The 14,473-nt window shown below is 39.6% G+C and overlaps 1 protein-coding gene across 1 annotated transcript in view; it reads right to left on the reverse strand.

Annotated features, from left to right (window-relative positions):
* Positions 1 to 2,213: 2,213 nt before the first annotated feature.
* LOC135729884 (cytosolic sulfotransferase 3-like) overlaps positions 2,214 to 14,473 on the reverse strand; it is a 32,730-nt gene continuing 20,470 nt past the window's right edge. Inside the window, exons 4-8 of the mRNA XM_065247775.2 lie at positions 11,053 to 11,153; positions 6,176 to 6,302; positions 3,076 to 3,173; positions 2,815 to 2,989; positions 2,214 to 2,728 (exon numbers count right to left, since the gene is read on the reverse strand). Of these exons, the coding sequence (XP_065103847.1) occupies positions 2,616 to 2,728; positions 2,815 to 2,989; positions 3,076 to 3,173; positions 6,176 to 6,302; positions 11,053 to 11,153 (614 nt within the window). The 3' untranslated portion in view covers positions 2,214 to 2,615. The remainder of the gene's footprint in view (positions 2,729 to 2,814; positions 2,990 to 3,075; positions 3,174 to 6,175; positions 6,303 to 11,052; positions 11,154 to 14,473) is intronic.

Raw genomic sequence — 14,473 nt, forward strand, 5'->3', positions numbered from 1 at the left:
CATTACTAAAAAGAGACTAAATACAATATCACTGACTAAAACTAGACTAAAATGTCATCAGTTTTCGTCGACTAAAACTAGACTAAAATAGTAATGGATAAGTCTGACTAAAATAAGACTAAAATGGCAAGAATTTTAGTCGACTAAAACTTGACTAGACTAAAAAGAGTATGACGTGACTAAAACTAATAAAAACTAAAATGACAGCTTGACACAAAGACTAGACTAAAACTAAAATGAAAACAGGCTGCCAAAAACAACACTACTGGAGATCATCAGACAACCCCTCGACAAACTGCGCTCGGAGAGCCGCTTCATTCCAGTGGCAGGCAGCCGCTAGGGTCTTAAACTCGATGGCGTACTCGGTGACTGTGTGTCCTCCCTGAACCAGATGTGCCAACCGAGCCGCAGCGGCGTCTCCGCGCACTGAACGGTCGAAAAGCCTCTCCATCTCCTCGCGAAACTCCTGAAACGACCGACAGCAAGGATCGCGGGCGTCCCACACGGCCGTAGCCCACTCGCGCGCCTTGCCAATCAGAAGGGTGATCACAAACGCAACCCGGGTGATCTCCAAGAAATAGCGGCGAGGCTGGAGTGCAAAAATCAAAGAGCATTGAGTCAGAAAAGCCCGACAGGAGGTAGGATTACCGTCGTATGGAGGTGGGGCAGTAACATGAGGCTCCGTCTGCGATGGCAGGCTGAGTTGGGTGGCATCGGCACTGAGCTGGTCCAAACGTGAGGAAAGGTCCGACATACGGGCAGATAAGTCCTCAACCTCCGCGGGATCCATTCTGGCAAGTTCGTCCTGTGAGGAACGACAAATACAAGGATCCCAGCGCAGAGGTGTTTATTTAAGATGTATAAGAGATGACACAATGTGAAAGTCAATATGTATAACAGGAGACACTCAGTGAAAGTCAATATGTATATGAGAAGACACTCTGTGTTTGTGGAGATGTATGTGAGGAGGAGACAACACAGGCGAGACAGGCTCAATGGAATCCCTTCGGGAAAGGCTCAGAGTGGGAAACACAGCACGGCCGTAGAACCTCCACTCGCACATCCGAAATCCTCAGAGAAGAAATCCTGGCGGGGTACAGAGAGAGAGAGAGGCAGTCAGAGTCTTCAGCAGAGTCTGTGCTGGACAGCGCACAGCGGCAGTCCGAGCCTTACGCAGAATTACGCGCCCGAAAGCGCACTGCTGCTGGACAGCGCAAGAGGTAGACTGGCGCTCGGAGAATCCACAGACAGAGAGAACACTGAGGTTTGACGGTGACACACCACTCGGGAGAGACTGACAGCAGGGCTCGGAGTCTAACGGGGTAAAGACAGCAGAGAGCACGGTAAATAATCCAGACAAAACTACACACAGACACTCGACACGAACAGGACTAGAACTAGCCAGGCTAGCGGGCATGAACATACTAAGACGAACTTGCAAGGAACAGAGGAAACGAGGGGAATTTAAATCAAACCGGATGGGCAAATAATAAGGATCAGGTGTGGGACGCCGGTGAGAAGAGTCTGAGATAATGAGGTCACCAGGTGGAAGGCGCGCACGTGTGGAGCTGTCAAAACATAAACACAACACAACACATGGTGAAACAAAGACAAAGCGGCCAATAAGACCGAAATCATGACAATGTCATGATATTGAAATATGTTTTACATAATAATCACTTTCATCTTACAGCTTATGTTTTTTATAAATGAATGTTTTATTAATGATTTGTTTTTAAGAAAGCATTATAACATGCTATGTCAAGTGGAGGAGTACTAGAGAAGAACTGCAGGGCTCCCAGGGATGAGAGGAGAACAGATTGTTTTTTCTTTGTCTATGTGTGTCCATCTTTGCCTACAGGCTGAAATTGGGTGTGGTAAGGGAGTCAAATTCACGAGGAAGAACAGCCTTTGTGGGTGGAGATTTTCTGAAGAAAGATCGACGTCACATATTTTATAAATAAGCATGTTACTTCCTGAGCTGGTTGTTCGCTACTTGAGAGGACCCAGCGCGCTGTTAAACTTTTTCATATCTGATCAATAAATATTTGAACTTAGATATTCGTATCTTGTGCCTTTCCTCTAAATTATGAACATGCAAATGGACGCCTTAAAGTCCAACAACGCACATCATGTTTATTTTCTTAATTTTGCCAAAAAGCACAACATTCTGTTTTAATTGGGAGTGGACACAAAAAATAGACACTTTAACATTTAAATGTATAAATCATTTTAATGTCCAAAATCACCAGATTAATCCAATTCACTTTGCACAGTTTGAGTTTGCGTTCGACCCCAGAGAGTTAAAACACAGAATTACTTTATTTGAATAATAAAACAAAGCAAAACGATAAGACCTTAGATTTATCCCACAATGGTCCTGTAAACAAAAACAGATTAATAAACATGTTGATGCATGTGACAACAGCGTTACCTAATGCTATGTAACACTTGATGTTTTAAAACCATGCCTACGATACTTGTTATTTTTGCTAATAAAACTGGGTGTTTTAACTAAACAAAAAAAGATCATAATATATGTAAATTTAAAGAATATTAATCTGTAGGACACTGCATTAGTGAATGACCCTGGCATTGGCTATATTCACCAAGCATTAAAGTTCGGTCCTAAACTTGACAGTGGTGTTCTTCATCTTTTGTTTGTAGACCTCATCAAACTCTTCATTTTGTGCCACAGTAAAGTGAGTTTTCCAGTCTCCAACTTTACCTTTGAAAACAAACAAAGAGAAGCAAATCAGCTGAAAGGCAGAACCCTCTGTTACAGTCGGACAAATGTAGATGATGTTTTCTAACCTTTCCTCATGAAGGGTGAGATCTTGAAGTCCATGACTGGGATTGTAGAATAATTGGTCATCTTGTTGTTTTTCATGGCATCAAAATGAACTCCTTTTGTTATTTTCTTTCTCTCCTCAGCCGGAGTTGATAATCCCAGGAAAGAGCACAAACGTTCCACCTCACGTCCTGTGTCCTTAGGAAATAATTCAACAAATTACACTTTAGACCCAGAGTCTGGAAAAGTAAAATATATTACTACCGTATATGTAAGAAACATACTTCTACCAAATCCTCATAGAACAGATACAGTAAGTTAGAATATGTCTGTTTCTTCTCCCACCATCCACTGACATGGTCATACCACGAACCACACACCTCTGTGGGGTGAAATGCAGATGTTTAAACAATTTCTCTGTGACATTTTACTTCTCTTGCACACTTCTCTTGAGAAATGAATTATATTTATTATTGCAATTTTAGAATGTCTTTAATTACTAACCAGACATTTTAATTGATTTGATTTAATAGACCATTTTAGTGCCAACTACGTCACATGAGGAACACAAATTTCCTCTTATGTTAGTACAGGCCTCAATTTGTATTTTTTTTTTTTTGCATTTCTGCTGCCACTGCCAGGCAAAAAAAACCTGATGAAAGCTGTGGTTTAATGCAATAAAACAAGCAGACTAGACATAAATGATCATCATAAGTACCCATGTTTGCAACACACACTTAATATAATGTATGTGTCCATTCAACACATAGACATCAACTGATTCATAATCCCTCAGTTTCTCTTCATTATACATACTAGGTTTCTTTATGAGATAGGTGCAGATGTCATGGCACTTAACTAGAGATAATCCTGTCACATCTTGAGTGAGCAAGGCCAGGCTAAAATTATAAAAATGACAGAAATAAGGGCATTTATTATAGCAAAATATGTAGGAGAGTATTGCTAGAATATGAATATATTGTATTGCAATATGTATTGTTTAAGTATCAAGATTAAATCAAAACTAAACAAGAGATTTATAGGTAAAAAGGTTTAATAACAGCACTGACTTAAGGTTACAATTCAAATGATTACACTATAAATGCATGAAATAGTAAAAAAAACCTGTACAATTAACTGTCTCCAATCTGTAAGAGATATTACCTAATAGGATATAAAAGAGTTGCAGTATATTAAAGAATTACTATCAGAATACAATCCACCACGTACACTGCGAACACAAAATTTTGGCCACTTAATTATCCCTAGAATATCAAAAGTGTCTTAAGGTGGTAGATCCTTCCCCTACTTAGCCCCTAAGCTCTGGAATGATTTACCAAATAATGTTTGAGTATCAGACACAGTCGATCAATTTAAAGCTAAACTTAAGACATTCTTCTTTAACAAAGCATTCACATGTCCAGTAAATGTACTTATCTCGCAATAGTTATTTTGTCTAGAACAAAGCACGCACATACCTCATATGGGTAATATACTGTACTTATGCCCTAATAGTTAGCCTGTCTGGAACCAAGCTGACTTAAACCACTATAATGTATGACACTTGCATTGCATGTGAACGGCCCCTACGCTAATAGGACTCAGTTTTTGTCTCCCTGTCCTCGACCCTGAGGACAATGAGACAACAGACCTAGTTCCTGCAGCTGTGAAGGTCATCACACCACTGATCTACTGATCGTCCTTCAAGAAAATGCCCAGCCGATGCCTGAGCAGTGACCACTGGCGGAACCAGTTTAATCCGCTTACTCGTTCACATACCCTGAGTTTATGTGAACTCAGGGTATGTGAACGAATATATACTATGTATCTCTCTCAAGGGTTTTTCCCTCCTAGGAGTTTTCCCCCTGGACTAGCCAGGAGGGTTTTTCTCCTAGGGGTTTTTTTAACACCTGGAGAGTCCGCCACCTTTGGCCTAACTTACTACTTTACTGTATACGTTACATTATTACTACGCTCGCTTTTCTATGCTTTTCCTACATCTATTAATGTAAAGCTGCTTGGGAAACTTTAGAAGGATAGAGGCACCATTGAGGACTGGAAGCTCGGCCTGATGGCCTGAACCCCAGAGCTCAGATAAAGATGAAGAGCAAAGAGAATGAACAGAGCTTATTGAGACCCGCCCAAATGAGGATAAGGGAAAAGAAAAAAAAGCCAGGGCATTTCCAAACATTGTCTTTTATCTCTTCCTTGATCATGTAACCAAACCCTACATGATCACTAACAGCATCCCTGCGGGCTCAGGAATCCAAAGGGTCATTTTCAATCACACAAACACTGTGTTGGACACTTTTAAACGAAGACCAGGAGAATTGGATTTCCTTGTTCCAATAGAACAAAAGGCACCAGGGCCACAGTTACCTGCCAATTTCTTTTATATTAAGATGAGACAGGAACTTGCTGGAACCCACTTACATTATCATTTAGAAGACAGTGTTAGTTGGTTTTGCTCTCAAACATAATGAACATATACACAATAAAAAAAGACAATGACTTAAAATTATTTTCACACAAATAGTAACTGTCAGGAAGACAGAACCTAAGCACAGACAGCAGTTTCACAAAAGACACTTATTAACAAACAAAACAGGAAAACAAAGAAACCACGAGCGTGCAAACAACATAAACAAGATACTTACCACTAGACAGATCAAACCCTAAACTTGAATATAAACTAGACAATAAACATGACAATAAACTTGACTTGACTTGAGAGGGGAACATGTGACAATGTACAAACAATGACAGGATGATTAACGAGGAGACGAGGGGGTGGGGTCAGGAGACAAAACACGCAAGCAAACAGCCCAAAGAAAAGGCCATGTGCTAGCACACAAAACATGGGTCTGTCAAGATCCTGCCTCAAAACTAGAGTGGAACAAGGAAAAGCGGGAGAATCATGACAAGTAACACTTTACAATAAGGTGAATGCATTAGCTAAGCTGACATTAACTAACAATGAACAATACTTCTGCAGCATGTATTAATGTTCATTTTAGCATTTACTCATGCATTTATAGAATGAAAAGTTGTATTTCTTAACATTAGTTAATGCAACATGAACTAACATGAATAACTCTTGGCATTAACAAACATTAACAAAGATTAATAAATTATGGAAAAGTATTCTTATAATTGTTAGCTCATGTTAGCTACTGTATTTTCTAATGTTAACAAATACAACCTTATTGTAAGGTATTACCAAACAAACTAACAAAACATAGCTAGCTAGCATAGTGAAACTCAGCGGTCTTTCTGCCTAAAACTAAACTCCACCCACAAAAAACAGCCCAATGTTTACTTATTAAAAAGGGTCTGACCAATTTTATTCAGTTGTAGTTTAACTTTAACAATTGTTTTACTTACTTTTTCCTTCCATAAATTTCTGTAAATGGTTGTTCCAGTCTCCCGGTTCAGGCTGTAACTTGACCATGCGATCAAAATGAAAATAGGAAACTGCATTGTCCTTCGCATTACGAGCCACATACACAACCTGGAATAAATGACAAAAAATATTGACATATAGATATGATGATACAGGACAATTTATAATGGATGATATACACAGTACATTTACACAATAATAACAGTTAACACACAATTTATATTAAACACTTCTTGGAGTGAGTATTATCTTCATATAAATATAAGGTTGCATGCAGTGTAATAAACAGAATAAAATAATGTATAGTATGTTTATGTGTCACTAAACATCAAATTAATGCCAGTTAACAGTCTTTACAACAATTCAATGTTTTACACATTTACTCAATGTTACATTTTAGTTGCATTTAGGTTCAAGCAACATTTTAAAAACATAACAACAAACATATTTAACATTTTACCACAAAAAAAAAAAAAATGGATTAGGCCTACCCAACTTTACCAGTTCCTAAAAGTACTTTTTTTTAACAAACTAAAATGAAACACTGGAATTGTCAAAATACCTCTCTGGTAGGTTTTCTTTCAGTAGCATTGAAATGTCAATACAGCATAACTGAACAGACAAAACAGCAATGTTGTTTATGAAAGCCTTTATATTTTGATAAAATTGTAGTGTAAAGTTTAATAATGCTAAAAATTGTGCAACAAAGCAAACGTAGAAAGAGTTTTAAAGGTCAAATATTGATTAAGTACAGAGCAAAGATCAGTAAATTTATTTTTTATGTAAAAACATAAAATTATCCGGATTAGTCTTTCTCAATGGGGCGTTCAGAAGGCAACGGGGGATGGGGTGTTCGCTGAAAGCAAAATTTTTGGAAGGGGCATTGAGGTGTTCTTTGGGGGTGTTTGTGAGTTTACAACAAAAATCAAGGCAAGATTATATTAAACTTAATTAAACTTTAAATACTGCAACCATGTGCGCAACTGCAGTGGACCAGAGATAACCTGATCTCACGAATTTCCGTTGCATAGTCACGGAATTTTTTGCTCATTTTTCCGTGGCATTCTCACGGATCTCCGCATATTTCCGTGGCCCTGCCACGGACTTTCTTTTCCGTGGCATTCTCACGGATTGGTAACTCAACTGTTTTGTCCTATTTTCTTACCATTGTCGCTTCGGTTTAGGGTTAGATTTACATAAAATGACATCCCTACCCAAACCCAACTCTAACCCCAACGCCAGGCAACAATTGATTAAAGTTTAGAAAATATAAAAGAATACATCAGAAAAAATAGTATAAACCAATACTTAAAGTGACAAACTAATGCAAACACCAAATCTAACCCTAAACCGAAGCGACAATGGTTTGAAAATAGGAAAAAGCAGTTGAATAACCAATCCGTGAGAATGCCACGGAAAAGAAAGTCCGTGGCAGGGCCACGGAAATATGCGGAGATCCGTGAGAATGCCATGGAAAAATGAGCAAAAAATTCTGTGACTATCCCACGGAACTTTGTGAGATCATGTTGACCAGAGAACACGTACCAGACAACTTTTTACAACCACATCCACTATTCTCGTCTATATTCTCTGATTTGTTACTTACATTTGAGTGAACTAGCATTCAGCAAATCACAACAAGTGAGCGTATTATTTCTCGAAGTAGCCTGATGCGTCTGCTGGGCAATAATCTGTCTTGTCAGTGTTTATCTATTTGCTTACTTATTGCCATTTTTATGATCCATAAGATTTGATTTCTTATTATGGTGAGATACGGAAGCGGTAGGGTTGTATTTGTAATAAGTACAAATGCTGCTTCCTGCATCAAATCAATACATGAAATGGCATTTAAAAACAGACATTGGGTGCCTCACTAAATGGTCTGTATTATGTGAATTCAGTTACTTCATTATTCAAGTATTGCTCTCCTCAGTTGTATTTAGGTTACAGGAACAGTACTACAGATCTCAGCCTGGGTCGCTGTCTACCCTGAACTCTCCCCAGCACCCACTGTCTACACTGAACTTTGCCCCAAGCTTCTACACTTCCCTGAACACACTCCCCTGATTTTCTCCAAGGAATTTTGGGGGGAGCTATACCATCTGTCGGCTTCTCTGTAGTTTCCTTCTCTGCCGGAACCCCCAGGGCTTTCTACTATACTTGCTACTCACTGACTCCCGGTGCCGGCAGCACCTTCCTTGTGCCCGGTGCGGAATGCAACACCTTGGCCACCTGAACTGCCTGCACCTCCCTGACTCCCGGTGCGGGCTGCACCTTACTGGTCCTTAGTTTAAACTGCACCAAACAAACTTGGTCTAAAAGTTATAAAGGTACCAGACAAAGGTACCAGACATTCCTTGCTCTGAGTCTTACCCTGAAAAGAGAGACATTAGCAGAGTACCCCAAAGCTCTGAGTCCTCCTGAAAAGAGAGACATTAAACAGAGCACCCAGGTTCTGAATCTCCCCAGAGATTGTAACAGGACAAACCAAAAGACCCCATCAATCTGAGTTTTTGGCCATGTGCCAAGAGACAGAGCACCCAACTTCTCCCACTGAGAGAGACAATAACAGATCATCAGAAAACCAACCAAGTTTCTGAATCTTTACTTATAGCTCCTCATTCTGAGTTTAACAACAAAGACTGAACCAGATCGACCACAAGTTTTGAGTTTCTGGCCTGTGCGCCTAGAGACTAAGCGGATCACACCACGTTCCGAGCATCACGTCCACAAAGGCAATTACCCACGTCTGCGACAAGGTGAAGCTCAGGAGAGCAAACCTTCACTTCAAGGGACCTTCATCTGCGTGTTCCAGATTTTTTAAGGACCTTCTGCACGGACTACAGGACCACATCTGCGTGTTCCAGATCACTAGAATCCTCTCAGTGCTTCCCGGAGATCAGCATTTTCACAGCACTTTGTGTTCAAGGCCGTTGAACTGAACCTGACTCTTTTCCATTTGCAGGATGGAAAAGCCTGACCTGTGGCTGTTGCTCTTTCAACTGGACCAAACTTTAAAATCACATAACCAAACCTCTTTGCTTAAATCTTGGCATTGGCATATTCTGTCCGTAACTATTTACTATGGATACTTCTCAATATTGCATAACTGATTTCTTTTACGTTTATCAGATAATACCTAGATTATTAGGGTTTTGAGAAATAAGGTTTTCATCTTATCAGAAATAGAAAACATTCTGCCATAAATTCAACTCAGTCACTCCTATTTTCTATTCCTTGAATTTTAGTTTCCATATTTGTCTATTCTTTAGTATTTTAGTATCATTTAGTAGTGTTTTTAGTTATTCTTGTTTATCATTTGTTAATAAATTCCATTTTATTATCACTGTGTCTTCTTTGTGCTGATAATACATTTAAAGGTTCTACAAGCTGGCCAGAATCTCACAAAATCCTTCAGATAAATTAGATGACAAACTCTCTCCAATTTACATATTCTCTTATTTATTGAATGATCTATTTAGATGATTCTTATTCAATTCAATTCAATTCAATTTTATTTATATAGCGCTTTTCACAAAAGTCAATTGTTTCAAAGCAGCTTTACATAAATAGAAGCAGTGAAAAGCACAGAAAACGACAGATAGCACAACAAAATACATGATAGCATGAGCAGTTAAATTTGCTGCGGCTATGACTCAATATTATAATTGCACGTATTACTAAAGCAACGTATAGAAGAGGAAGCTATGTAAAGCCCAAAAATAGTATAATAATAGTATATATTATTGTTAAAGTGAAATTCTTAAGCTGGTGCCCCGAAGTAGAGGAAGGAGGGGTCATTTGACACACACACGCACACACACTTGGGGTGAAACCTCCAGTGTCCTATGTATGGTATACTACCCAATTGTTGAAAATCACTAAATTAATTGGTGCTGTGTCAAAATCACAACACAATGATCACAGTGATGTCACACCATTCTCATACCATGATAATCACAGTTGTGTGTGATTTCAAAATGTTGAGGAGGTTAGGGGAGGCAATACAACACAAGGAGAGCATCCTACTTCCTATATCTCACTAGGAAAAGATGGATAGTGGAGGATCACAGTGACATCACACAATTCTCATACTGTGAGATTCTCACATTGTGAGTAATATGCAAGATCATTGTGAATTCAGAATGTTTGAGTTCATGGTATGAGTGTTCAATGAGTGTGCCATGACCTCACATAGTGACCATAGTATGAGCTCACTGTGAGTGAACCATGACCTCACATAGTGACCATAGTATGAGCTCACTGTGAGGGAACTACATTATTACATACTGTATATTTTACATTAAAAATATTGTTTTTATTGAATTTTAAATTATTAGTAGAGCTACTTGCATCATTTCAAGCTACCCAAAATTTAAGAGTGATTGTCCAAAGAGCTACCAGGGATTTTTAAATTTTGCAAGCCTTGTAATAATAAAAGAAGACGGAAAATAATAATATTATCCATGACATTTTTAAATTAATTATCATATGTTCAGGAAAGATGTTTAGCTCATTTTTGTTGGTGGGCAAAAAGAGGCCTGGAAAATGGATGGGTGCTGGCCTAAAAAAGATCGAGAACCACTGATTTCTAGAGTAACTTTCTAGAGACAAGACACGTCCCAATAAACTATATAGTTATGATAAAAAACAGCATATGATGTACTGTTTCTGCAATATTATTAAATATGTATTTAAAGTTGTATTGAAGGGATTGTCCCAACTTACTCACTCTTAATGTAATTCAAAACCCCTACAGCTAGTTAATCTTTAGCATACTACTACAACTTCAAATTAGTACAGTGATAGTACACAATTAATATATGTAGTTAAATATATTTAAATATATTTAATATACCTTCGAGTTCTGTTCCCAGAATGATTTAGGCACCAGCTGAACAGGTAGATGAGTTTTGATGAGGCGAGGAGAAGTTTTCAGATTATCTGCCAGCTCTGTCCCTGAAATTAAGAAATAAACATTTAATGGTGTTACAGGCTCTTTTGTCCAAAGTAACTGGCACACACTAGACCATTGGTCGCCCACACATCTATCTAGACTCCCCTGTGGATCTCGCAAGTAAGAGAAAAAATTAAGTATGTCCAGGAATCACGAGCCAGAACAATTCCCAGCAGCCTGGCGATTAATTTGCCTTAGGTATGCATTAATTCGTCTAAGTTGAGGTAATAACATAGTTTAATATGGCAAAAGGGTAGACTATTCCTTTAATCAGTTTCACTTTAGTTTCACTTTTAAGTACCACACCCCTGCAACTGTATAGTGATGTGTGGACATTTACCAATGTCATAATTTGACAGAAATATTTTTAGCACGACACCGTGAAGTGATTTTTCCATAATTTATATACACATAAGATAAAAACACATAAGAACCTTGCTTTGTGCACTGTTTGTAAATGTTTTTCAACGAGATAAAAACCTGAAACAGACAATGTCCTTCACATGTTGTAGCTTTGTGAATGAGATTTGATTCTGTCAGTTATTGATGATGAATTTATTATTGCACAGTTTTAAGTATAATCTGATACAGTCAAATCCCTGCCCACATGAATGTAGCTCATTTATCGATTAATATAAAATTCCATGTATACATTCGCAGAACTTATTTGGTGAACCAGATATTTTTAACTTATTCCCCACCAGCCTCTTTTGAAAGTTGCCCGCCAGCCTTTTTTGAAAAGTTGCCGCCAACATTTTTTGTGACTTTTACAAAAGTTACACAAAATGCCTTCCAGGAAAAATTTCTTCAAAAAAATATATAAACATATAAATGTATCAAAAGAAAGAACAGAGCATTCATACTATCTATAAAAAGGACGTAATAAAGAATGTTTCTTCCTAAATATATTTGTTCTCTGCTTATAAGGCTACAGATAACCTACGTACTATAAGGTGGACCACCTCCAGTCAGACAAAATGTGGGACAAGTAGCATGGTAAAGTGGGACAATGTGGGACAGATCCTAAATTCGTAGTATACAAGCCGGCGAGTTCCCAGAGCATCCTTTCTTTGAGTTCTTTGAGCATCCATCCGCGTCGCAAATGTCAAGATGGAAATCCCTATAGACCAAGCCCAACATGAGGCCATACTCCGCATAGAGGGGGCACTGACACCATGCAGGCGTTGTTCAATGAGGGGGCGCACGCCAGAGAGAATACCTCGACAATCCATCTAGATAGCTGCTGTTAGTAACCGGCATACTTAGTGAGTGATCTCCAGAATGGTTTGTGTAACGTTGGATTATACAGACACCACAATAGTGTGAACCCAGGTGAGCCCTCGAGCACACCGGGGATGCATATAGGCAATATTATAGTGCACAGGCCGGTGAGCTTCTCGAGCGCGCCATAAATGTTTACTGATTATAAATTGCGCGGACACAGGTGAACCCTTGAGTGCACATGAATGCATATAGATAAATCAGTGCACAGAACGCGCCGTGAATGTGTACAGATATAATTGGTGAACGTAACGGTGGGTACCCAAACGCACCGTGAACATACACAGATGAACAACAATAGTGTGCATGTATTACAAATAGATAACACAGCCATGCATACAGGTGAGCCTCTCCAAGCGCACCTTTAGTGTATACCGAAATCTTATAGCGTGCATAGGTGAGCTTCTCCAAGCGCATAGTGGACGCATATAATTAAACCACATAGCGTGCATACAGGTGAGCTCTCGGGCACACCTTTTAATGCATTGACGGGCAGAGTGTTTTTTTTTTATGGTTGTCCGCCGACGACCAAAGGGAGGGCGAGAGAAAAACCATGTGTCTTTTAAGCGGTGCTTGCTGCACTTTGCCTTCAGGAGCTTGGGCAGGTCCCAAGCGGTGCGCCTCAGGCACCGTCCGCATCTGAGAAATGACAAGTTTGTGATTTAAATAAAATGGCGGCCATAAAAGCGTGGGTCGCTGTGATCGCCGCCACATAGGTATTATTATGTCTGTACCGTGGTGGTTTAAGCACGAGATGCGTATCACTCTGATTGAACATAGCCTTAAGGCGATGCAATGAGCTCTTAAAAGGAGATGACTCATCAGCTTATACAGGCGGCGGGATATCAGCCTGTCTTGTTGATTACAAATGAAACCATCATAGTTTTGTCCAATCGCATTAACACGGATAACACGGTCGAGAATGCTGCATTGCTAAAATACCTCATTAAATGGACTGCATGTACAGTACGAGGTGATTGATATGAAACAACGAGCGTTGTTTGCTCTGGCTCCGCCTCGTAGCTCCGGTCCACCTCCTTCATCTCGGTCGGGAGACCCACCAGCTCTGCCCCGCCCCTCCGGTTCCTTGCCTCCCCCCGGGTTCTCTGCTCACACGGCTCCACCCTGGATCCTCCAAGTGCCGTTGTCCGTCCCCAGGGTGCGTAGTAAGAACAATACTCCACCCTGGCTCCTCCCACCAGCGACTCCACCCTGGGGCTTCATCCCGTTCGGTCTCTGGGGCCTGCTCCAGACCCCTGCCTGATCCCTCCTTTGGACTTATTGTTTTTTAGTCCCTCCCTCCCTCCACTTCGGTGTTGTTTTAGTTACGGCGCGGGACGCGCCTTGCGAGGGGGGGCGTACTGTAAGGGTTTTTGTGTTTCATTAATTTCTGTTCATTGTTGATCATCTTGTTTAGTTAACTTGTTACCTCATTATTAGTTTCACCTGTGCTTAATTATAGTTAAGGTCTTACATCTGTGTTTGCTTATCACTTGCCTGTATATAGTTTGCCCCTGTGTGTGTGTTCTTTGTCGGTGATCGTCAATGTATGTTGTGGATTTGCTATGCTCCTCATCGTTGTATCATTAAAGTTCTAGTTTATTGTTTATCCAGTGTCTCCTCATCGTTGTGTGTGAATAATACGTGACAGTTTTCAGCCGCCGCATTTATGAAGGGCAGATATTGCTTACACCTGAATTTCAGAGGTACGCACAGTTTCATAAATCAGGCGGTGAGAGGAGTGTAAGCATAATCTTACGCCAACATATACGCCCATTTCTACGCAAGAATGATAAATAAGGGCCATTGTACTGACATATTTTAACATATATCAGTGCCATTGTTTTGTCTCAAGATGCACACCAGTATAGTTGTTTTGTAAGGTTTGTTTGTAAAAATGTCTTAAATGCCCTAAAAAAACTTAAGGGCTAGTCCTGGATTAATCTAAACCCTGTCCGGGAAACTGCCCCTTTATGTTTTATGACCCCAAACACACACAAAGAAGACATATAACCTAACAGAACTGAGGTCCCATTTTTAG

Source organism: Paramisgurnus dabryanus, chromosome 11, assembly GCF_030506205.2.
Source record: "Paramisgurnus dabryanus chromosome 11, PD_genome_1.1, whole genome shotgun sequence".
NCBI lineage: Eukaryota > Metazoa > Chordata > Actinopteri > Cypriniformes > Cobitidae > Paramisgurnus > Paramisgurnus dabryanus.